The 24515-nt window shown below is 37.8% G+C and overlaps 1 protein-coding gene across 2 annotated transcripts in view; it reads right to left on the bottom strand.

The window, feature by feature from the left end:
* The window catches only part of NBAS (neuroblastoma amplified sequence), a 466664-nt gene that overhangs the window by 318295 nt on the left and 123854 nt on the right, over positions 1 to 24515 (bottom strand). For both annotated transcript variants that reach the window (XR_001005077.1, XM_011971446.1), the window contains exons 13-21: positions 22228 to 22291; positions 19654 to 19847; positions 18044 to 18301; positions 17199 to 17324; positions 13297 to 13448; positions 12582 to 12722; positions 12249 to 12327; positions 6606 to 6710; positions 6120 to 6256 (exon numbers count right to left, since the gene is read on the bottom strand). Coding sequence is in view for 1 of the 2 variants with exons in the window: in XM_011971446.1 (XP_011826836.1) it covers positions 6120 to 6256; positions 6606 to 6710; positions 12249 to 12327; positions 12582 to 12722; positions 13297 to 13448; positions 17199 to 17324; positions 18044 to 18301; positions 19654 to 19847; positions 22228 to 22291 (1256 nt within the window). In the remaining variant the exon portion in view is untranslated. The remainder of the gene's footprint in view (positions 1 to 6119; positions 6257 to 6605; positions 6711 to 12248; positions 12328 to 12581; positions 12723 to 13296; positions 13449 to 17198; positions 17325 to 18043; positions 18302 to 19653; positions 19848 to 22227; positions 22292 to 24515) is intronic.

The raw sequence follows: 24515 nt of genomic DNA, 5'->3' as shown, positions 1-24515 counted from the left end.
GGCCAGGCTGGTCTCAAACTCCTGACCTCAGGTGATCTGCCCACCTTGGCCTCCCAAAGTGCTGGGATTACAGGCGTGAGCCACCGCACCCAGCCTATGCTACAATTTTTGTTAGGTTACTAAATATGTTCCAGTGAGCAAACTTCTTCAGTACTATACCATTAATCCCCTTTTCTCATATGCCCTGTGGTTTTCACTAAATAATTCTGTATAATGCAGTGACTTTTAGGAATTCATGTGTCACGTTATAGCAGAACGGACTATTCCAGTGCTAATTTCTAATTCTGACAAATATGCTGTGGTCATATAAGAAGAAAAAAAAAAAACCTAGGTGAATAGCATATAAGAATTGTCTGTGTTACCTTTGCAACTGTTCTGTATACATATTCCAGTAAGAAGCTTAAAGCAGTAAGTATATGAAGTATATAAGCACATAAAGCCAAGGCTTCAGCATGGGATTCTGTAGTAATAATAATTGCTAACACTAAAGTAACACTTAGTTGGTGCCAAGCACTTTCCTCAGTAGTTGACACACATTAACTCATTAATCATTCTCACAACACTATGAAGTAAATACTATGAGCATATCCATTTTACAAGTGAGAAGACTGCAGTGCAGTTAAGAAACCCAAGATCACAAACCTGGGCAGCTAGATAGTCAATGCTCTTACTCCTACGCTACACTATTTCAACAGACAACTGCTCACAATACAATTTTAACCAAATTGTATTCGTCACTCAGGAAATATTTTTAAATAGAAAAAGAGCAAAAATGAAAAATCTAAATAATCTTTCTGAAACATGCTATAGGCACCAAAACATACCCCACTGACAAAATGTTTCTCCTAACAGAAAATCTCTATTATCTCAAGTTGTGGAAGCTAACAAAGACTGTAAGAAATGTCACCTTTGTACTTTAAAACAGCGAACTAGAATATCAAATGAAAACATTTTATAACAGTTACAAACTCAGAATAGGTGGCTATAAAAAGATGCATCACCTATGACAGTAAATGTAATTTCAAAGCTTTATAAAACTTGCTCACATTTCATCAATGTCAAATACACATGATGATTTAAGACTGACAACATAAAACACAAAAATAGCACATAATTTAGAAGTTTCCCAGCTTTCATAATCATAAAATGTGTTTGAATCGAAAGTGGTTAATCAAATGTTGGTTAAATGTCAAGGCAAAAGTTCTGCCAGTGGGATCTCAAAACAGAGCAGGCAATAGGTCAACTTGGCATAACTTACTATTGTTTTGCAAAATTTAATACAGCTTGAACTCTAAAATCTAAAATTCTATCTGTCCTTCTATGTACTTAATTTGTGGTTCCTAAGTCACTCATTCATTCAAAACAATACTTCCTGGGCTACTGGTTTGTACTAGGCACTGTTCTTAGTGCTGCAGCTACATTCGTGAGCAAGAGGCAAAGTCCTTCTTTGTGGATCTTACATTCACCCATTCATTTATTCATTCATTCAGCAAGTATTTAATGAGTGCCTACAACATTCCAGGCAATATTCTAATTGCAGGAGATAAGGATGGAAACAAAACACACAAAATCGCTGTCCACTGGAGCTGCTATTCCAGAAGGGGAAACAGACAATAAATAAGATAAATAAGTAAAACACAAATTAATTAGATTACTATATAATAAATGCTAGGAAGAAAATAAAGCAGAGAAGGAAGATTTAAAATAAAAGTAGAATTTTAAATAAATTCTTAAATAGGAAGGCCAAGGAAGATCAGATAAAGTAGAGAAGACAAATAACCATGTAACATATTAGGAGTAAGTACTATGAAGAGAAACAGAGTATAGGCAGAAAGTGAGGGCAAAGTGAAGCTTACATGAAAAATGTGGTCAGGGAAGACCTTTACGAAGAGATTAAGTTGAGTAGAGATTCAGAATGAAGTAAGAGACCCAGTTACAAGATGACACAGGAGAAGGGCACACTAAATTAAAAAGACCCAGGGCAGGAGCAGGCTTGGCAAGGTCAAGGAACAGTCAGAGGCCTGTGTGGCAGGAGTGGAGAGCGCAGGGGGCTCTAAGCAATCCTCCTAACAGCTGGCTGAAGACAGCACAGCGAGACAGGCATTTGGGGAGTCATACATGTAGAGTCTAGTGACTTGTTTCAATTCAAGTCACTAATTGACTTGAAATCAATTCAACAGATTATTAAAAAGTCATTATTACTTGCAAAATATAAGTGGAGGAGTTAAAGAAAAGAGCAGAATGAAACAGGCTGAGCCACTGAGCAATGTACACTCTGAGAAGAAGAATAAGGCACACACATGGAAAGCGAACAGCCATCCAAGACAGTCAGGGAATGTCAAGGTCATTTTATTACTTTTCAGCATTGCTACTGAGGAGAAAAAAGAAAAGAGCAGAATGAACTGCAATTACCTATTTAGGGTATGTTTAACTTTTCTTTCTTCCTCGTTTGACAGCATGATGCTGTAACAGGAAGTGCTACTGCTTTGTAAAGCATCCCTGATCACTCCTGCTGAAGAGGAGCTATGCTCTACTCATCCTCAGTCCCTACCACAGCTCCAGGCACGTTTGAGGTGCCCAGCCAATGGTGCGTGGAAAATGGAGGCAAGCACTCACGCACCAACAAACAGGACACTGCTCATCTGAACTAATGCTTCCAAGTGATTTGAAAATGAATATCAAGTATTCAAAGAACCCTCATGATGGAAATAATTTCTATAAGTATATCTTACTGCTCTACTTGTCATTTAGGGTAAAGCTTCAATTAGAATAAAAGAGTTACATCCTTAACGATGGGATGAAACAGCAGTTGAACCCTTCGGGACCTTGGTAAACACAGACCTGGGCTTCTTCCAGGTTAGCAAGTGAAAGTGCATCTGCACTCCCTGCAGGATACTTCAAAACCTCTTTTTTAAATGACACAAGAGGACCTAATTTATGCAGTCAGCAAACATTTTCAGTATACTCACTATACAAGCACCACCCTAACTGGGATCTGAACATAAAGAAGAGATGGTCTCTGTCTTTAAGAGCAAGTCTGGTATTTATTAGAGAAGGAAATGAGGGAGAAAGGCAGAAATAAGTATGACTAAAACACAATGTAAAAGGTGTTACACAATGAAAATAAAGAATTATGAGAGTATTGGGAAAGGAGTAACTTACAGAAATCCTCATAGAAGAGGTTCTGCCTGAAGCACAACTGTGATTTTGCTTTGCAGTAACTATGATATGGTTTAGATGTTTGTTCCCTTCAAATCTCACACTCAAATGTGATTCCCAATGCTGGAGGTGGGGTTTGGATGGGGGGCAACTGGATGTGAGGGCAGATTCCTCATTAGTGGTTCAGCACCATCCCCTTGGTGATGAGTGAGTTCTCACTCAGTTCCAGTTAAGAGTCTGGGACCTGCCCCTTCTCTCTCTTGCTTCCCTCTCACCATGTGAGGGCGCCTGCTGCCCCTTCACCTTCCGCCATGACTGGAAACTTCCTGAGGCTCTCACCAGAAGCAGTTGCCAGCACTATGCTTCTTGTACAGTCTGCGCAACTATGAGCCAATTAAACCTTCTCTCTTTATAAATTACCTCAGGTATTTCTCTGTGGCAACACAAACAGACTAATATAAACCTAAATTATGAAAGGACAGAGATATTATTGTAACCTATTGTTCATTCTATTTACTACTATAGAAAAAAAAATAGTATGAAAGACTTTCTTGAGAATAAAGGTTAATTTAAAAAAACTATTTTTTCCAAATGTGTTTAAAAATGAGCATAACTTAAGAACTCAGAAGAAATCAGTCTCTTCAAAGTTTGTCTAAACAACATATCCCCAAACAATGATTCAAAATAACATTATATTCTTTTCATCATACCCTGCTGCAATAGGGTATGACTAAACTATTGATCACAATTTAAAATGGTTCTTGTGGCAGGCCCCATAAAGGAACCACAGGGCATTCAAAGGTAGTGTGACACTGGGTACTGTGCAACTCTTCTGCAAACCAACTTTCAAATTTCAGGTTAAAATCAAATGCTTATCTAAGCAATCATCAGAAAACACTGACAATAAATGCATCCAAATCTGAGGAGATGGAGGAGGCCCTTCAGGGTGGTATGGCCTAGACAAATGTATCCAAATCTAAGGAGAAACTGCCTTTAAAAAAACCGTTAAGAGACAGTAGCCCTTTTCTCTATACTAACAATTTACAGTAGGAAAGGTAATTTCCATTCAGATTAGATTCATTCTGCAAAGAGGCAGAGAACAATAGATATAATTATATTCTGAAAACATGCATAAAATATATTTATAAAGTATCATTTACATTATCCTTCACTATACAGATCTAAAATTATTTGAAAATGAAAAAAGCATCCTGAGCTTTTTCTTTTTCTTCTTTTTTTTTTTTTTTCAGACAGAGTCTCGCTTTGTTGCCCAGGCTGGAGTGCAGTGGCATGATCTCGGCTCACTGCAAGCTCTGCCTCCTGGGTTCACACCATTCTCCTGCCTCAGTCTCCCGAGTAGCTGGACTACAGGCGCCCGCCACCACGCCTGGCTAATTTTTTATATTTTTAGTAGAGACAGGGTTTCACCGTGTTAGCCAGGATGGTCTTGATCTCCTGACCTCGTGGTCCGCCCGACTCGACCTCCCAAAGCGCTGAGATTACAAGGAGTGAGCCACCATGCTCAGCCCTTTTTCTTGATTTTTATCAAAACAAAGAGTTACTTTTCAAGGACTAACACTAATGTAAACTAAGGAGTTTATAATATATTCTCAGTGTTTACTGACGTACAACTTTAAGTAAATACAGGTTCAAATTCTGGCTGCACATATATAGATTTCAGCATGCTACTAAACTTCTGTAAATCTCAGCTTTCTGTAATAACAGGATAATACCAAAATTACTTGAAGACCAGAAATAAATAAGTGCCAAATACATAGTAATTACTCTGTACATGTCGACCATCATCATTAATACCCATGCCTAGAAATAGGATATTGAGTGAAGGCAGCAAGGGAGGAATGAGGAAGCCAAATGATCCCTGTAATTTGAATAACATCTCTTAGCACTGTAAGTTTCCAGTAGCTGAAATTAGTAAAAATGATTTCAGTCAGAATTATCTTAACAGTGCACTACAGGGTACTTTACAGTATACTATAGTTAGCAACCAGATATAATAATTATGAATTCAGGTGTTACTAAAAATATGCAAAGTGAGTAAGACAGGGACTGTCAACCCATTTTAGAGATGAGTAACTCAAACGCAGAAAAGACAAATCACGTAGTTAACCATTGAGCCACACTTACTAGTGGGCTAGCTCACCGCAGGTAAAGGTTCACACAAATGGATGTGTCATCTTACTCTTTTGTCTTCTGCCTCTGTTCAGTAACTGACCTAAGCAAGGTATGCTCAGCCCTCCTGTTTTCTCCCAGGTGCCATTCAGGTCTGGGGCAAATAGCCTACCTGTTTTTGAATTATGAGTGAGACAAATGTACTCCCTCTCCTTTATTCTCAAGAACAGATGTTCTGGCCTCTGGAAGACTACCAGGTGGTAATACAGGGACTCAATGGTTCCAACACAGGCTTTGACACTACATCACATGCTGCAACCCAATTATCAAATCGCCGTGAACTGAGAGGAGGAGCATTAGTCTAGTGGTAAAGCAATATTTCAGTTTCCCATTTGTCTTTGTGCCTGTGGTATTTCCTATGAAGAAAGGGTTGCTAAGCAAAGGAAGATGCAGTATCCCTGGGTTTCTGGGTCTTCCCATCTAATACTGTCAAAAACACACTTCAATTTCTAAAAGATACAACTACCTCAGACACACATTATCCTAAAACCTGTTCTTAACCAGAAAACAGTGTGTACTAAATACAAAGAAGTAAAATCAGGAGGCTTTCAAAAAAAAGGAAAAAGTTGTGCTCGTTAAGTTAAGGTAATCCTGTTATGCTAGAAACACTTTGGCTTCAGGACCATTTACAATAACTTAATTTTTTATCAGGAAAAAAGTTTAAATATATTACATTAAAATTATTCTTTTTTAATTTTAAGGTGTTCAGCATGACAAAAAATTATCAATATATAGAAAGAAGGTAAAATTCTGTTAACATAGTCACATACCAAGCTTCAGGCAGCAAAACAGAATATTCATGTGGAGAAGTGGTCTCTGGAAAGTTGGAGAGAATCGCAAGGCGATGAGGAAGCAGGTCGGAGCCATGATAAGTAAACAGAATTTCTAGAGCTTGTACATTACTTTCCTGTACAAAAGGCAAGGGGTAAGTTTCTAATGTAAATCTAAGAAATAAAGGAGTGATTTTATATGACAACATTCAAAAACTAACTTTGTCATGCAGCTCTGATATGAAGCACTTTGAAATGACCCTGGTTTTTCCTAGCCTATATCCTGTTTCTCAATCTACGGTTATGAAAATTGTTTATTTTTAAAACTCAGAATGATGGATATTAAATTAAAATTTTCCCTACACTTATTAATATTAAAACAAAAAAGAAAACGTAATATATGCACACAATAACATTAACTGCACAGCACAAAGATTTAGAGAGTGTTAATAACCATAATTATTTTATTTACCAAAAGCAAATTACCTGAGCATAAGTTCTAGCTGAGAGAACAATATTCTGATTTCTGAATTTCTTAAAGAATTCAGCATCATATCTCTGTTCAGATGCATGAGGCACTCCTAGGATTTCCTGAGGGGAAACAGTGATTTAATGAAAAGGCTTTTAAATATGGGTGACAAGAAAATATGAAAAACCTTTACAACTCTGCCTGCCTAAATAAATAAGGCCTGAATTAATTAATTCCAACCATCAATTGTTAACTAAAGTACCACATTTGCATTCTTGCCTTTATTTTGAAAGGTGCTATATTAATAAATGTTATTTTTTTTAATCCAGAAGTAAATGAAATAGGCAGTAAAAATTAAGTTAATTACATTAGGACAACCAAAATCAACCACTGGGTAAAAATAAGCAACAGTTATGCATGACAATGTATTATGAGCACCTGAACCTCTGTAGGTGAACTTTAATTTTACCACTTCTAGGGTGACCTATGTCAAATGCAGATTGAACCATTCATTTATTCAACAAATATTTACTGAATGCCACTCACCATGTGCTAAGGGAACTGTGACAGGCACTGTGATACAATGAATAATACACTTTTCCCACTCCCTAAGTAGCTTAAAATCTAGGAATAGGTGAGAGCAAATACTCATTAAAGTGCCACAACTAGTTCTGGGAGGACAGAGAAGTGGCCCACAAGCTGAAACATAAAAAACAACGAGAAGTTAGCCTTGGAATTGCAAGTGTAGTCCTCCCCACTACAAAGTACGACTTAGGGCTCATGTCCGCCATGTTTAATACTGAATCCCAGATTCCTAGCACACTGCCTGTCAGTATTCTTCTGACCACATTTATAAACAGTCAATAAATATTTGTTGACTGAATTAATTTACAGAGACAGGAAAGAGAAGAATGAGGAGATGTGGAGGAGGTGAGGGAGGGAGGAGGGAGGAAGGAGAGCTGAGAAGTTCACCTGTAGATGGGTTAAGTTGGCAACTACGGCATGTCTAAAAGGAGCTACACAGTGAGCAGGTGAATACACAAGTCAGGAGTTCTGGACTAAGATGTGGGTTAGAGATATATGGCATAGGGTGATTAATACGGAAGTATTATTCCAAGGGAGATTAAACAGAATGAATTTGAAAGAGCCTGAGGAACAACATTATTTAAAGGATGAACAAGGAAAAGGGAACCTGCATCTGAAAAGTAGATGGAGGAACAGTCAGAGAAGTAAAGAGAAAAAGAATTTAATGCATACTCATGGAAACCAAAAGAAGAAAAGTATTTCACAAATGTTCTAGCCAGGAGTGGTGGCTCACACCTGTAATCCCAACACTTTGGCAGGCTGAAGTGGGAGGATTGCTTGAGCCCAAGAGTTTGAGAACAGCCTGAGCAAGATGGCAAGAACTCACCTCTACAAAAAAAAAAAAAAAAATTAGCTGGGCATGGTGCCAGGTATCTGTAGTCCCAGCTACTTGGGAGACTGAGATGGGAGAACAGCTTGAGCCCAGGAAGACAAGAGTGCAGTGACCTATCATTGTGCCACTACACTCCAGCCTGGGCAACAGAGCAAGACCCTATTTCACAAAAAAAGCTCTCAGTTCCTTGACTCCTCATGCATGACAATTATTTCCTCTATTTCATCTCAGTTATACATCCTGTCACAAAACCCTGGATCTCTATCATCATCAAAAGACACTGTGTGAAACACTTCAATGTCTAGCCCCAACTCTGTGATTACCGCACCTAATCTTCCTACTCACACACTAAGTGGCATTTCAACTACTCCTCAACCTCACAGAGGCATCCAATCCACTCACTCTACTTCTTTGTTCACTTTCCATTTCCCCTCAAAGTCCCTCATTCCTTCTAATCAGCTTAAAGTGCCTGGTCCACAGCTATAAAAGGGCTTCTTAATCCCTGGCCTCCTTCCCTTTATTGCATTCATCCAGCAAATCATTCCCTAACCAGTCGAACCCAGCTATGATCTCTGAACACAAGCTATGAAGTCACTGAAGATAAGTCACAAAACCAAGCTGACAGTTCCCATTTTAATTTCAAAACCTCAATCTTGCTTGGATCCTCATTCAAATGAATCAATGCAAAAAAAAAAAAAAAAAAAATGCACCAGGAAAATCCGAAGATAAAGTAAGTATCAGATGTTATTAGGGAATTACTACTAATTTTGTTAGAAATAATCATATCATTGTGGTTCCAGTTTTTTAAGTCCTTCTTAGACATACATACCTAAATAATTAAGGGTGAAATAAGATATACAGGCTTTGCTTTAAAATATTCAGTGAAAAAGGGAAGGCAAGAGTAGAAAAATGGAGAATAAAAGACACACATAACTGGTGCATGCTGAAAATGGCTGGTGCTGAGCAATGGGCACATCGGGCTCATCACACCACTCTTCTCTATACTTCTTTGAGTGACTGAAGTTTTTTATAATAAAAAGCTAAAAAATTGATAAATTCCAGGCAACACGATTCAAACAGATAATTAGTGCTGCTCATCCGCGCTACTACATTTCCCTAAGAAGTTTTATTTCCTAGTCTCTGTTAGGAACTTTTCCACAACTGTCATTCTTTCTCGACTTCCAACACCCTATTCCTCAGCCCCTGTTCTCAGCTGAAAACCTTGCCTTTTGTGGACACTATTAGATGAGAAATTCCTCATTTTTCCAACCCACCAAAACTACAAACCTACCTGCATCTGTAATAAGATTTTCCTTCCTTCCAGTTACAGCAGAAAGAAACATCTCTCTGCTCCTAAAAAGCCTCAAAATCCCACCGATGCCCTGGATCCCATTTCTACTCCACTTCTATAATCATGCAAGTATCCTCTCTTTCTTTTGTTCCATAAAGTCCTCCTCACCCTCTACTATTCATTCCCATTAATATAAACACAATACTTCTTCCTTCTATTCTAAACACCTGCTATAGAAACTACCATCTTCTCTGCCCCTCTTCACAGTAAAACTTCTTCAAAGGGCGGCCCAGAGCCACAGTCTCCTCTCCTCTCCTCCACTTTTTGTTCTTTCCTAAACGTGCCCAACCTCTGACAAAAATTCAATTCAACTACTTACATGGCAGGAGGCCCTTCCAAACATGACTACAAACTATTCTAACCATACTTCCCACCTTTGTTCTGTGCCACCCCTCACGCTCCCCATCCTGTACCCTGACTAGCTTACTTACTCAACAGCATGACACTTGCTTTCATGCCACTGGGCCTTTACATGGCACACTGATTATCAGCATGGGCTACCCATCAGAGAGACCTGATTATGAGTCCTTGCTTCCTACTTATTTGGACAAATTATCTACCTTCTCTAAGCCTCAGTTTTCATATCCATAAAACTGAGAAGATGATAGTACCCATCTCATAAGACAACGGCTGACAAATAGTTAAGTCCTCAAAAGAATGTGTTGGTATTTCTTAAGGGTATTCTCCTACCTACTGGTTCTTGCAACAAATATTTACTGAACCCTTCAATGAGCCAGGAACCATTCAGAGCTCAGAGACACAGCAGCAAACAAGACAAATCTCTAACTGTAAGGAGACTCCATTCTAACGTCCCCCTTATGGTCCTCCCTAGCCCCTGAAATCTGCCTTCCTTTTGTGAAAGGCTAGCTATTACTTCTATGTGGAGTCGTCTCAGACATCCCCAGGAAGAATTTGACATTTTTCTTCATTATGTTCCCTCATCAATTCTCCATACCTTTCTTATCAGCATTTAATGTCTATACAATGTGAACTCCATGAAGACCATTCCTTATTCCTTTCTCTACCTCTCGCAATGGCACAATATCTTGCATTGAGGAGGTACTCATGTCAAATTTAAATGAATTCATTTTTATCTCATTTATCACAGTATTAATAAAAGAAGCCATGTCCTGTGATTAAAATGCAATGCCTATCTCTACTACTATCTAATGGTTAGCTATTACATCTGAATATTTTCATTACTAAGTTTTAACATTGAAATTCATCAAATTCACCTACTTTTCAAGAATTTTGCAGAATTCCCTAAAAACAGTAAGCTCAACAAATACTTTAAATGTTACTGTTACAGTATAATAATAAATATACTTACTACTGTCATATAGGGAATAGCAATTAAAAAATAAAAAAATCATGAAAAAAATTAACTGGATAGTCAAACTGAACTTGTAGGCACTTTTTAAAAAAGATATCATTAGAGAAACTAAGGCTAAGTATAAAAATAATTGTATCTGTACAGACTTCTGCAATTCACAACTGGCTTTAATATATTACCTCAAAACATCACAGAACTCAGGCATATCAACATGATGTGTTTTAAAGTAATGTGACCATCCAACAGCCAAACTAACTGTATCTATAAATGAACCTACTAAGAATGTTTCGTAACTTGTTTGCAATGATAAATGGTAATGATATAGTCATTACCAATGTTTTTTTAATAACCACAGCCCTCTTTCAGTATTTTGTGTAAAAACATTTCAATTATATTAGCAGGATGGGGGAATCCAAGGCTTCTGCATTTGCCTGCATGGTCAGACGTTCTTGGGACAAGCATCACATTATCAGATGTAACATACAGTGCCTACTGTGTGCCAGTGCCAAGAGCCGAGGGGCACACACACACAAGGGAGGCAGAACACAGACTAAGAAAGTAACCTCCAAGTGAAGTCAAATTTTAAAATGAAAAACTTACCTTAAAATCTGGAGAACTTCAGCTACAAGAGTCATGTAAGAAAGCAATCTAACCTACGTATATTTACTGAAATGTGGCTGACTTACACTTACACTTTAACAATATCTAAGTTGGTCTTAAACTACAGAGTGCTACTGAAATGCCCAAGATGGGGACATCTATGTTTGTGTCCCTGAAGACCCAAATGTGAAGTATACTGTTTTTAAGCTCAAATACCTAACTTCAGCCCTAATTAGGATCAAAGGTGAATCAAGTAAATTCAACCCATTAACAAATAATTAAAATAGGCCAGGCGTAGTTGGCTCACACCTGTAATCTAGCACTTTGCGAGGCCGAGGCAGGCGGATTGCTCGAGTCCGGAAGTTTAAAACCAGACTGGGCAACATGGCAAAACCCCGTCTCTAAAAAAATACAAAAATTAGACGTGTTTGGTGGCATGCGCCTGTAGTTCCAGCTACTCAGGAGGCTAAGGGATGAGAATCGCTTGAACCCAAAAGGTGGAGGTTGCAGTGAACTGAGATCATGCCACTGCACTCCAGCCTGGGCAACACAGAGTGAGATCCCATCTCAAAAGAAAAAAAAATCATTAAAATAAAATGAGTCAGAAATATTCACATTAAAACCTAGTATATACTGAAATCTGGTATGGAAAAGAGTTATGTGCCATTATCTTAAAATCAAAATATAAAAGTAAATGAAAAAGATTATGAATCTCGAAACACAAATGCACTAAAATGGCTAAGGCACTTCTATTCCCTAGTCTAACAAAACAACTTCTGGCTTTCACAATCTCTAATTTTTACCAAAACTAGTATATAAGAGAACCTGCTTCTGTAAGAAATCAATTTTTCCCAGAGAAATAGTTCTAAAGACCAAGAATATCTGATATTAGGGCAGCCATAGCATTTATAATGACAGATAAAATGAACATAATTGGTTTGATAAAAATTATTCCTTACCTCATATGTTGCAAGTCGATCTAAGTAGGTTAATAATTTCCGTCTACAACGGCAAAGTTCCTTTTGTTCCAGTGTCAACCTGTTTTGAATAACTATATTAGGCCACTTATATTTACACAGAATTATTTCTCTAGGAGTTACAATGAAAATTATTAATACTCCATTGAGCCCAAAACTCATGAAACAGTTCAGAAAAGCACAAGGGTAAGATAATAGTAAGTACATTTGATTTAAGTTGCTGAAGTAATTTGGACTAATTACTACACTAGTAAGGAATACACTGAAATGACTATTTTAAAGAAAGTATCAAATGAACAGTAACAAATCATTTACTTGGAAAAGTTCAATAATTTCAGTAGTTCCTGTCTCTTCTTGAGCTCCTTCTCCTTTTTATTCTTGGCAGGCTCTTCATCAGGTGGTGAAAGTTCTTCATAGGAGATATTGTCAATGTCTACTTCACCAGGTAATGTAAATCTGCAAGTATAAAAGAACAAATATATTTTCATCATTTTTAAAAACTTCATGCTGTGAAAAGCTTTCTCCTATTTTGACTGATTTAATTATTGATTTGCACAAAAACAGAAGGAAGTATTTGAAAAAAACTTTTGCCATTGTAAACAAAGTGATCATTCATTATATCCATAGATGGGCAAAAAGTCATCAGTAATTATCACAAATAGAAATCTAAAAATCAAGAAAATGAAAACTATTTAGGAAGAGATGTGGGGTTACATTCATTCAATGTAAAGCAGCCTATGCAGAAAATGTCCAGAGTTTGCTATTTGAATCACTTCTTCTTAAGGTCTTCAAATGGTAATCATGTCAGTCTCATTTTAATTATTTACTTCTCAGATATATTCTCATATTTATATTTTTTAAAAAGTTCCAAATGCCTGATGAGCAATGACTTCAGATAAGAAAGTATTGATCAAAAGCAACTGCTTCAGTACAGAATAACTTAAAGAAAAGTATACCCAGTCCAATGTCTCAGTACAAAAGTTCTCACAAAGTCACTTTTACTTTGAATCCAATTCCTTCTATAACCAACCTGCCTTCATCTGCTCCTTTCCCTATTGCTAAAAGAGCCTCCAGGTCTGTGCCTTTTAATCCATACTGAAGCAGTTCTTTCGCAGCATCCACATTTTCAGGAACTCTTTCCAAACACTCATGGAGAACCCAGGATCGCTTCTTTATTTTACTCTGGATATAAAAGAAGAAACAGAGGAATTAAAGAATCCATGACATCTCACAACACATTACAACTGCCTGCAGAATTGTAAAGCTATATCTAATTACAGCTATTTAGGTCCTTGGCCACAGGGAGCTGCTAGAGGAACTCAAAAGAAAAGCAGCCAATTCCCTAATGGTGATTATAACTGGATGCAGGGAGTGTGAGTTTACCTGCTTGCTTTCTTCCTCTAATGAGCTACACAGAAACAGAAAGCTCAGGACTCATTTTTGGTAATATAAAACGTTTTCTCCTAACTTTTATAATTGCCTTTGGTTTGCACTGTGGCTGTATAATAGAGTAGACAATAAGGCAGAAAGAGAAAATATATTCTGCCATAATTAATAAGCATGTTTAACTTTTAACAAATGAGCCCATCAAAGTTCTGTATTTATTTGCCCATGAGATATATCCCAGGGTGTAAATAACTTAATCATAAAAAGTCATGATATGCTGTTTTTTGGAAAGATCAAGGTCCTACTCCTCCCTCCCAACTGCTTTCTCCAACTCCATTCAAAATCCCTGACTTGCCCTCCTCCTAGAAAGAGCTATTATGGTAACAAATTTCAATTAATATTTGACTCATTCCCTAGGATCCTTTATATATTGCCTCACATCAGTTCTTTCTTCAAATGTCTCTTATTAATTCACTTTCCCTTTTCCACAGCTGCAGCCTCCATACCAGTCTAAATCATCAACACAAAATATCCAGGACACTGCAGGAGTCCCCTGCTCTGAGCAAGGTTTCCTACCTTCCTTCCACTCCAATCCTCTCTACACCATCTTCCTCTGTGCTTCCACAGTCAGAAATCCACAACAGTAGATAAATGCCTAAGTCATCACAAGCTTTCCACATCCTCCTGAACCCAAATCAGTATATCTTTTTAATCATATTTCCCAGTGTTCACTATTGTCAAATATCAGTGCCAGCAAACTGGTTGATGTACAGAGCTCATTTATCCACAAAATGTTTACTGGGCACCTACTGCATACCAGGCACTGAAGTAGACATGGAAAGACAGCAGTGAATAAAACAGATTTAGTCACGGGCCTCATAAATCATGCTCAACGTCTTTTCATTCGTTCATACCATCTGTCTTGCTAATCCTTCTCACTCAAGAAGGTCTACTTTAAATCCTTCCAAATCCCTGCTCCAAACATCTTCACTATATAAAGCCTTCCATCACTACCAGATCTATAAAAATAATCACTACCTTCACTGGGTTTCTGGAGTTTTATCTGAAATCTATTTATATGGTCAGTTATATTCAATATGGTGAACTCCTATCTCTACTAAAAATACAAAAATTAGCCAGGTATGGTGTTGTATGCCTGTAGTCCCAAGCTACTCGGGAGGCTGAAGCAGGAGAATCACTTGAACCAGGGAGGCAGAAGTTGCAGTGAGCCGAGATAGCACCATTGCACTCCAGCCTGGGCAAAAAGAGTGAAACTCCATCTCAAAAAAAAAAAAAAAAAAAATCATAAGCTCCCTATGAGCAAAAGTCACATTTATGCCTGTCCCGTACCCCTTCGCAGTCCCCAGCATAGTGCTCTTGCTCTGAACTGGCTATTTATTTAACTAAACAAAATATTCCCCTCCCCAGAAAAGTACTTGTTTTGTCTCTCTTAACATCCCTCAACTCCTTCAGAGATAAAAACTGTCCTTTACTGTATCCCAGAAAAAGATATACATGAACTCATGAGCTCATTCTCTTAGATTACAAAACAACAAAGAAAAATAATACAGAATTAGTGTTTTGATTTTCTAAAGAAAATACAAGTAACTTTGTCTTCTTCCGTTTCATTACCTCTCATGCTCTTTCACCTCTGATATCTTGCTTGTATTAATGTTAAGTTTATCATTCTGTTTGGCTGATGTATCATCTTCTTCCATACAACTTTTTCATGTTATATTTTTACTTTTAATCACTAATGTACAAAACTTTCAGGGAAATAATCATCAGGAAATTTTCCCAGTGTTTCCCACAATCTTCCACAGTGCAAAGGTATTTTCCTTTCTACATGTTAAGATCAGAAGTCCCAACCTTTTTAAAGTATGCCATGAGTCTAACTATAAGTCTTTCTTACAAAGATGCCAAAGGTTAAAACATACAGGCTTGCTATGAAATCAATGTGTCCCCGAAAATTCACATGTTGAAAAACTAATTCCCAGAGTGATGATGTTTGGAAACAAGACCTTCAGAAAGCAATCAGGTCATGAGAGTGGAGGCCCCATGACAGGACCGGTGTCCTCACAAGAGGAGGCAGGAGACAGCTTGCTGCCTCTCTCTCTGCTCTCTGCCATATAAGGACACAGCAAGAAAGAAGTCCATCTGCAACCCAGGAGAGTGCTCTCACCAGGAATGAAATTGGTCAACACCTTGATTTTGCACTTCCCAGCCTCTAGAACTGAGAGAAATAAATTTCTGCTGTTGAAACCACATAGTCTGATATTTTTGTTGCAGCGGCTAAAACTAATTGAGACAAGACTGCATATTAATCTTAACTATGGGAGGCAGGTAACAGGAAGTATCCAATTTTGAGACTTAAGTTTTAAACAGGCGTATTTGGCAGTTTTCATATATGTTACCTATTTATTGCCTCTCAGCTCCAAATCTCCCCTCAAAGCCAGCTCTGTGATAGCATATCTCATTCGCAGTTGACACAATATTAAGCTCTGGGTGCTGGAGGGCCACTGCAAAAGAAGAGGCTCTGCTTTCTAGTCCTGATGTGCTTTGGTTCTTTTCTTCTTGCTCCTATGGCTTGGCCACCAACAAGGCATGTGTGGGACATCAAGTGGCACTTACTTCCCCGCTTCCTCCCTCTGTTGACACCCTCCCACTGAGTTTCACTGGCACTCTCGTAGGCAGATTGTTTTCTAGTGAATCTCCCACGCACCAAAGAGAGAAGCTTCCCAGACTGGAAGCTACAATAAGGCCGCCTATAGGAGTAGACAGTTTTTTCTTACCAGTCTTGGCCATGATTCCTTAATTATCTACCAGCCTTGAGCCACATGCATGGTGGTAGGGGTTTCCTGCTGGATAGTCCCTGGGGTCTTCTGGCCCCCATCCTCAGCTCACTGGCCCCCAGAAGCAGGCGTCCAGCTTTCCTATCCATCCCATAGCTCCCCGACTGCCAACCTTGGCAACTGTGGACCAGCCCTGGCTCAAGGCAACCCAGAGAATTTCTCTTCCATCCTACATGCTGCAACCACTCCTGGTCCAATGGGTCTGAATCCCAGCCTAGGGGAAGGGCCTCCCTTCCAAGTTCATTCCCTCCATGGATATGTCCCTTCAGCCCTAGGGTATTCCTTAGCGTTCTCTTCACATCCTTTATCTTTCATTTCTGGTTACTAGAAAATAATTCTCCACATTGTAAATTTCTCGGTTTAAATTACTGTGTGGTTTCTGGCACCTGACTAGCTCTTGACTAATGCAGGTAAAGTGAAGTGATTGTGGTATAGGAAAGAAAACATTAGGTCGAAACCAAGTAGTCAGCTGGTTTATAGGTGAATATTTGTTCAAATGTATTCAGCATCAAAGTCCAGTTGCAGGGGCAATAAAATCTAACAAAAAGACCATTTTTCCAGATGAGAAAACTGTACTTCATTGACTGTATTATAGAAAAGTCAGCAACGTAAAGTTCTCTAAAATGAAGCCCTATAAACAAAAGATACTATATGAATATACATTTTACCACATTACCAAAATATTTACACATACCAAATAATTCTGAATTGAAGCAACGTTGACCACTGACTTCCTCCACTGCCTCTGATATACGAGGTCAGTATCCAGGCCATAGGTATGAGCCAAGGACAAGGCTTCCTCATACTCTTCACTTTCAATCTTCAGATAAAAACACAAAGACAGGAATGTTACATGACTGAATTATCTACAGGGTCCCGATGATGATACAATGAATGATGATAATCCCTTGGACCTATCCAGCATGTCATTAATTCCTGTGCACTGTGGCACCAGAAGCTCACAGACATATTGAGGAGCAGAAGGATCTCGTGTTTCTTTCAGGACTTTAACAGAAAGATGAAAGATAAAAGGTGCAACGCTCTCATTTTAGAGTAAAATGATGGCAAAACCAAGACAACCATGGAACAACCCGACTTCTAGTCCAGAGCTCCTACCATGACATTGCAAGAACAGCACAAATCATGTAAACACACAGTGCTGGTCACCTCGGCTTCCCAAGCAAGTCCTGGACTAGAAAGCAAGTCTGCATTTCTTCCTTCACCCTCTGTAGATAGCTGATTTAAACAGAGATAAAGGGAGAGCTGAAGGCCACATGAAGGGTAGCAAAGAAATGAGTTAAGCCACCAAGTGGATAATCAGTCTAAGTGAATTCGACTTTTATCCATGGTTTTGATTTTGATTACTTAGGTACAAAGATTAGCATTATTTTCAAAAGTTTTATAGAACTGCTATTTTTAACATGTCAATGATCCAACATCCCTCTTGAAATTTTCTCCTTTATTAAAAAATTAACTTTTTCCCAATAAAAGAAAAGCTTGATGACTTCAAACTTGGGTAGTAGTACGCTACTGTCTCACCTTCCTCTGATAAAGTTCCTCCGGTGTCGTGGAGCGCAAACTCACAAGGCGGTAGTTTTTAGTAATGGTTCGTGGGCGTTTCCGTGCTGGTGCAAATCGCTCCATCTCAGTTACCAAGTAAAGGCCCTGTTTTATATAACCAAAGTAGCGAGCCTTGGCAGATATTTCATGATCAGAATCAGAATCCTCTTCTCCTTCATCTTCTTCTCCAGCCCTAGTCTCCAAACGAGATCGTTTGGAGGCAAGTTTAATCTCACACTAAATTGAAAAAGGAGATTTGAAATTAATAGTTAGGAACTAAGAATAACTTTTTAGAATTAATGAAAAAAATGTCTAAATCTGATCTGGTTTGATTCACTAAATCAGTTATGTGATCAAGATTAACAATGGAACTCAAAGGAACCTTACAGCAAGCATTATATACATCAGCTCCAGAAATATGCACACACATGATCAGCTCCAAATCTTCTAAACTAAAGCCTGTTTTTTTGTTTTGTTTTGTTTTCTTTGAGATGGAGCCTTGCTTTGTCACCCAGGTTGGAATGCAGTGGCGCGATCTCAGCCAACCGCAACCTCCACCTCCTAGGTTCAAACGATTCTCCTGCCTGAGCCTCCTGAGTAGCTGGGACTACAGACACCCACTACCACGCCCAGCCAATTTTTGTGTTTTTACTAGAGATGGGGTTTCACCATGTTGGCCAGGCTGGTCACGAATTCCTGACCTTAAGTGATCCACCTGCCTTGGCCTCCCAAAGTGGTAGGATTAGAGGTGTGAGCCACTGTGCCCAGTCTAAAGCCTGTTTTAATAACAGGTCATTAATATGCTCTTGTACTTATAATTATCAGGTCTTGTACCTGATAATTTGATGATCTGTTTTCATCTCTTCAGAGAATGAACATAAACGTACTTACATTTGCTTTACCAAGAACAGCTCTCCCTCGCCCCTTTATAAAAATGTCTAACAGCTTCGCTAAGTTCTGAGTCTGAAAGCCTGGCTGTTCAAGATAACTTTCATTCAGACTTAACAGAGCTGGCTTAGATTTTAAGTCATAGTTTTCTTTAAGGAACATCTTTAGACTCCATAACAAACTTCAGAGTAAAAAACATGTCAATCTGCATTGCTGAAGTGAAAGCTATGAAAGGTTGTTACCCTTGAAAGACTTAAAATTTTTAAATGACCAAAAGATAACTTTAAAGAACTAGCCTCTATTTTCAAGTCTTTTGTCATGATAAACAAGTTTCCTTACTAAAAGAATCAAAAACTTTAGTTGCCATGCTTTTTAGAAATAGGTTAAAGAGTATTTTTCTTAGGTAGTGATACCATTCTACATTTTAAAATGACTAATCCAGGGGAGAAAAAAATCTACCATTTCAGTGAAAAAGAAATACTTTATACAAAGCAAAATGACAACAAATTTTCTTCATTATCTTAAATTACAATTTTTTATTCACTAAAAAACGAATTTTTTATACTGCAACCATTACCTGATTCCAGTCACAGATTTTTGTTTTTAAAGACAAGATAATAAGACAACTCAAATAAAAACCAGATATTTAAATTTTTGGTTAAATATATAACTATTCTCAAACAAAGGGGAAAAAGCCTTACCTCCAAACTTAAAAATCCCCCATCATGGGTAGCAGTGACTTGAGGTGATGGTTCAAACCACTCACAGGATTTTCCCAGTAAATTCTTCAAAGTTTTCACTGACGAAACAGTTAAGGCACCGGAGCATCGAGCTAAAGTCACTGCACTGTCTGCCCACCAATTGACATCTATCAGTGGGTAAAAGGACTCTTTATCTAAGAAGGGAAAAACAAATCAATACAAATGCATCTGCTAATGTGGTTTAAATTCAAAATATTTAGTATAAGAATCAATTTTAAAACCAAATTTACCTATGTTATTTGGCCCCTTAATGGTATATTAAATAATAAGAAAAATATAAGAAAAATTAAAATGTAAGTCATCCTCAAAAGTTTACTCTATGAGGTATAAAATGGTAATTCACTTGACAAATTGGGTGCCAACAATTTGTCAGTCTAGGTCTAAAGCTCTAAGGATACAAAGGCAAATAAACTAGGGTCTTTCATCTCAAGAATATACTCAGGAGAGAGATGTGTCACCACTTTCAACCTAAGTTGAAAGGCAGGTGTGTACCAGGTGTGCATACATGAAGGTAATATAATGTTTTGAAAAATGTACATATACCATTTTCAGACAAACACTGAGAGAAATATACCCTTTAGAAAAATATAAGACAGATATGTAATAGTTTCCAGTGCTGATTTCCTCTTAAACTTATAACTAATCAGAGAGGGAAAAAAAAAATTATGGCTAGCAAAGAATCTTTAGAAATGAAAATGAATTATGGGCCGGACGCAGTGGTTCATGCCTGTAATTCCAGCACTTTGGGAGGCTGAGGTGGGCAGATCACAAGGTCAGAAGTTTAAGACAAGCCTGGCCAATACGGTGAAACCCCACCTGTATTAAAAATACAAAAATTAGCCAGGAATGGTGGCGCATGCTTGTAGTTCCAACTACTGGGGAGGCTGAGACAGGAGAATCACTTGAACCCAGGAGGTGGAGGTTGCAGTGAGCCGAGATGGTGCCACTGCACTCCAGCCTGGGCGACAGAGCGAGACTCTGTCAAAAAAAAAAAAAAAAGAAAAAGAAAAAGAAAAGGAATTATAGTTCACCAAACTAAGGCATTCAAAAGGCAATGCCATATTTATTATAATTTTATTGTACATTTTTGAACATCATCTGTTATACAAAACATATGATATGGTTTAAAGGTAAAAGTAAACCATAAATTTAACAACATATTTAAACATTACACTAGAAGAGATTTTAAATATGGAATTCAGAACCATGAGACTCACTATTTTAAGGAAAATAAAGAGCTCTAACAACACTTTTTTCCCAAGTAAGCCTAAGGCAATCCATGTAAATAAGGAATTTCAAGAAAATGTGAAAGGCAGAGTTCCTGGGGCTTATCACTAAGTGTGAAGTAGAAAGAAAGAGGAGCAAATCACTAAAATAAAATTCTAATTTCTGCTTTGACAAAGTATTACTTTTCCTCAAAAATATGTGTGGATGAATATTTTGGATGATTATTTAACTAAAGCAGATAGTTCAAAGCATGGAACCTGATGCATAATATTAATCAATATTTTTAATCTTCTTTAAATGTGAACTAAAAGCATTTTTTTTTTTTTTTTGAGATGAACTTTTGCTCTGTCACCCAGGCTGGAGTGCAGTGGCGTGATCTCAGCTCACTGCAACCTCCGCTTCCCAGGTTAAAGCGATTATCCTGCCTCAGTCTCCCGAGTATCTGGGATGCCTGGCTAATTTTTGTATTTCCAGTAGAGACAGGGTTTCACCATGTTGGCCCGACTGGTCTTGAACTCCTGACCTTGGGTGATCCACCTGCCTTGGCCTCCCAAAATGCAGGCATGAGCCACCGTGCCGGCCTAAAAATATATTGTAATACAGACCTTGAACCTTGTAACTATCACTGATTTTACAGAAGACACTTAAAAATTCATCACGGATTTAACTTAGAAAGTTTCACCTAAAGAAAAATAACACATAGTCAAGAACTAAAAGTAAAAAAAAAACTCAAAAGTAACCCCTACAGGATTTTAAAATATCTCTGCTTTAATCTAGCAATTAAATGACAATTATTACTTTTATTTAAATGTAAATCTTGAGTTTTATTTATAAAAGCAATATATGCTCACTGTAAAAATGAAATTTTTTCTTTAAAACATGGAAATGTATGCAAAGACAAAGAAAGCCTCACCAACCTAACCCTAATTCCCCCAACCGGCAGAGATAAGTTTACTCAGTGTTTCTTCTTTGATGAGTCTTTCTCTGTGATCTCACCCAGGAGCATCTGAAAAGGAGCAGGCTTCTAAGCGTTGAACTCAGTGTAGCATCCCAATGCTGGCTCCTGGCAGGAGAGCCATGCTGCATACCCTGGGCTCTGACCTCGCTTTTGGGAAAGCCTGACCATCAGAAAACTGGATCTGTTGCCTTGACCAAATCTATGAAATCTTGATGTTTCTTCCAAAGTGTAGCAAAGGTATCTAAAGACTTTTTATATCATCCAAAGAGCATCTTGTATAATAATAGGAGTATCTTAAGGTTTCAATTATCATATTTCATACAACTCACCTTTGACTTTTTTTCTCTTCTCAGTAGAGAGCCTCCAATCAGGATTAAGGTCATCATAGCCTGGCTAAATATGAAAATAATGACTTCCTGAGTCAACTATGTAAGAAAATTATATGAAAATCATCAAGAACTGTGGACTTTTTCAAATAAAGAGATGATGCTTTCCCTTGATCTCTCAATTACAACTAGCTGAAATCTATTCCTTGCCATGATAGTCTGGAAAAGCAATTGTTCTTACATTTAAAATGTGCACATGTACATATTATGACTCAATTTATGAAGAATACAGCATATGCATATGAACAATAGGATACCAAGTATACCACCAATACATATGAAAGCAAAATACACTAAGAATTCATTCTATACACATACACACACGTGATGAATAAACACTGGCCTGGATACAGGTCTTATCCGAGCCACTTATAAACTGAGCAACCTCTCCAGGCTGTGATTTTCAAAGCTTTGAGACTTGACTAGGAAACCTTCATGTTACGTCCTAGTCCTTTTTATGACTAAGAATTTACCAGGTTAAAAAAATATAACCATGCATGCATTCATACTGTAATCTTAGGCAATATGGTGTCATGCTCATCTTTGAGAATATAACAGCACATCAATATCTCTCAAATATCAATTTGAGAATAAGCCATTACCTGACACCCTCTTGGCTTAGTGTTCCCTTTTTAGTCTCTGGAATTATAATAGTATAGGCAAAGAGTAAAAAAAATAGTTGGAGTACTTATTTGAAATCTGAAATCTAAAAAAAGTGTTGTTATACATAAGTCAAAAAACTGCTTTTTCATCTAATACAACAAAATACACATACATGTTTACTATCAATTTTTCAATGGCTCACACCTCAGAGCTATTTCTTTCCACAGCCTGGAAGAACTTCCTGTTCTCCACTACTATGGTAAATCACTCAGAGCAGACCTTGAGAACAGAAGACACAGTCTTTAAACATAATCAGAAACAAAAATTACCATAAAAGGCTATTTATATACTGAGGGAAGAAATGGAGCGTCCTGGCTTACTTAATCATAGGAAAAGATGACTAATTTTCAAAAAATCATTAAAAAAAAAATAAGGTACATATTATTGAAAACAGTCAACTAACCTGAAACTTTATTTGGTCATTTTAAGACACTTGATAATTTTTCAATGCCTCAAAATCACCAGTACTATATACCCCAATCACACGCATGCCACCATGTATTTACGTGGCACATGTACCTTCCAACTTACATTTTGGAGTACACAAGGGAAATACAGAATAAAAAAACCTTAGGCCCCTCAAAGAACAACAATTATGATTCAGTCTTGGGCACATTTAAGGACATACAGGTCAAAATGAAATTTGACAAGAAATCTTAAGGAAATTTTAAAAATAAATAACTCTCACTTGAGAATTCAAAGTGTGCATGTCTTCATCAAATCTAATGATAAGAAGGAGCACCACGAACAAGCAGTACTCGTCCACTAGAACCGGGGTCTGCAGTCACCTTGGGACTAGACTCTTCCCTGAACATTGCTTAAATAATAGGCATCTCCTGTCAATTCGATGTTAAACACAAGGTGAAGATGTGTTCTTCTGCATCCAGAACTCTGTCATACTCATCCTTGTATTCCCAGATCCATCATAGTGCCCACCTGTCATAGCAGCTAAATGTCGAATGAGTAAACAAATCAACCAAATTTTAAGTCACTGAATTCTAATTAGAATTCATTTCTAATGACTAAGCTATAGGAAAATTATCTGATATAGAACTAAGCTTCCTATACCCTCCCAAAAGTGTGATTTCTTCTGTTTAGTCAAAACATACTGGGGCCGGGCATGGCGGCTCACGCCTGTAATCCCAGCACTTTGGAAGGCCAAGGCAGGAGAGCTGCTTAAGGCTAGCAGTTTGAGACTAGCTGGGTGACATAGCAAGACCCTAGCTCCCCAGAAAGTAAAAATAATTAGCCAGGCATGGTGGCACACTTCTGTAGCCTCAGCTACTCAAGAGGCTGAGGTAGGAGGATCAACTGAGCTCAGGAGTTCAAGGCTGCAGTAAGCTATGATCACACCACTGCACTCCAGCCTGGGCAACAAAGCAATACCCTATCTCTAAAAAATAAAAATTTAAAAAAAAAAATAAATGCAGAGACAAAAGGAAAAAAAAAAAAAAAGATATTGCAGGCCCAAAACTCAAGCACACAGAGAGCTAATAAATGAATATAAATTAATATAATCCAAGATCATCACACTTGTTAACTACCCAAAGAGACATAAAGATAAAAAT

The sequence above is a fragment of the Mandrillus leucophaeus genome, unplaced genomic scaffold, assembly GCF_000951045.1.
Source record: "Mandrillus leucophaeus isolate KB7577 unplaced genomic scaffold, Mleu.le_1.0 Scaffold122, whole genome shotgun sequence".
In the NCBI taxonomy this organism is placed as follows: domain Eukaryota; kingdom Metazoa; phylum Chordata; class Mammalia; order Primates; family Cercopithecidae; genus Mandrillus; species Mandrillus leucophaeus.
Note: the sequence above shows the minus strand (reverse complement) of the source record. Positions and strands in the feature narration are given on the sequence as shown.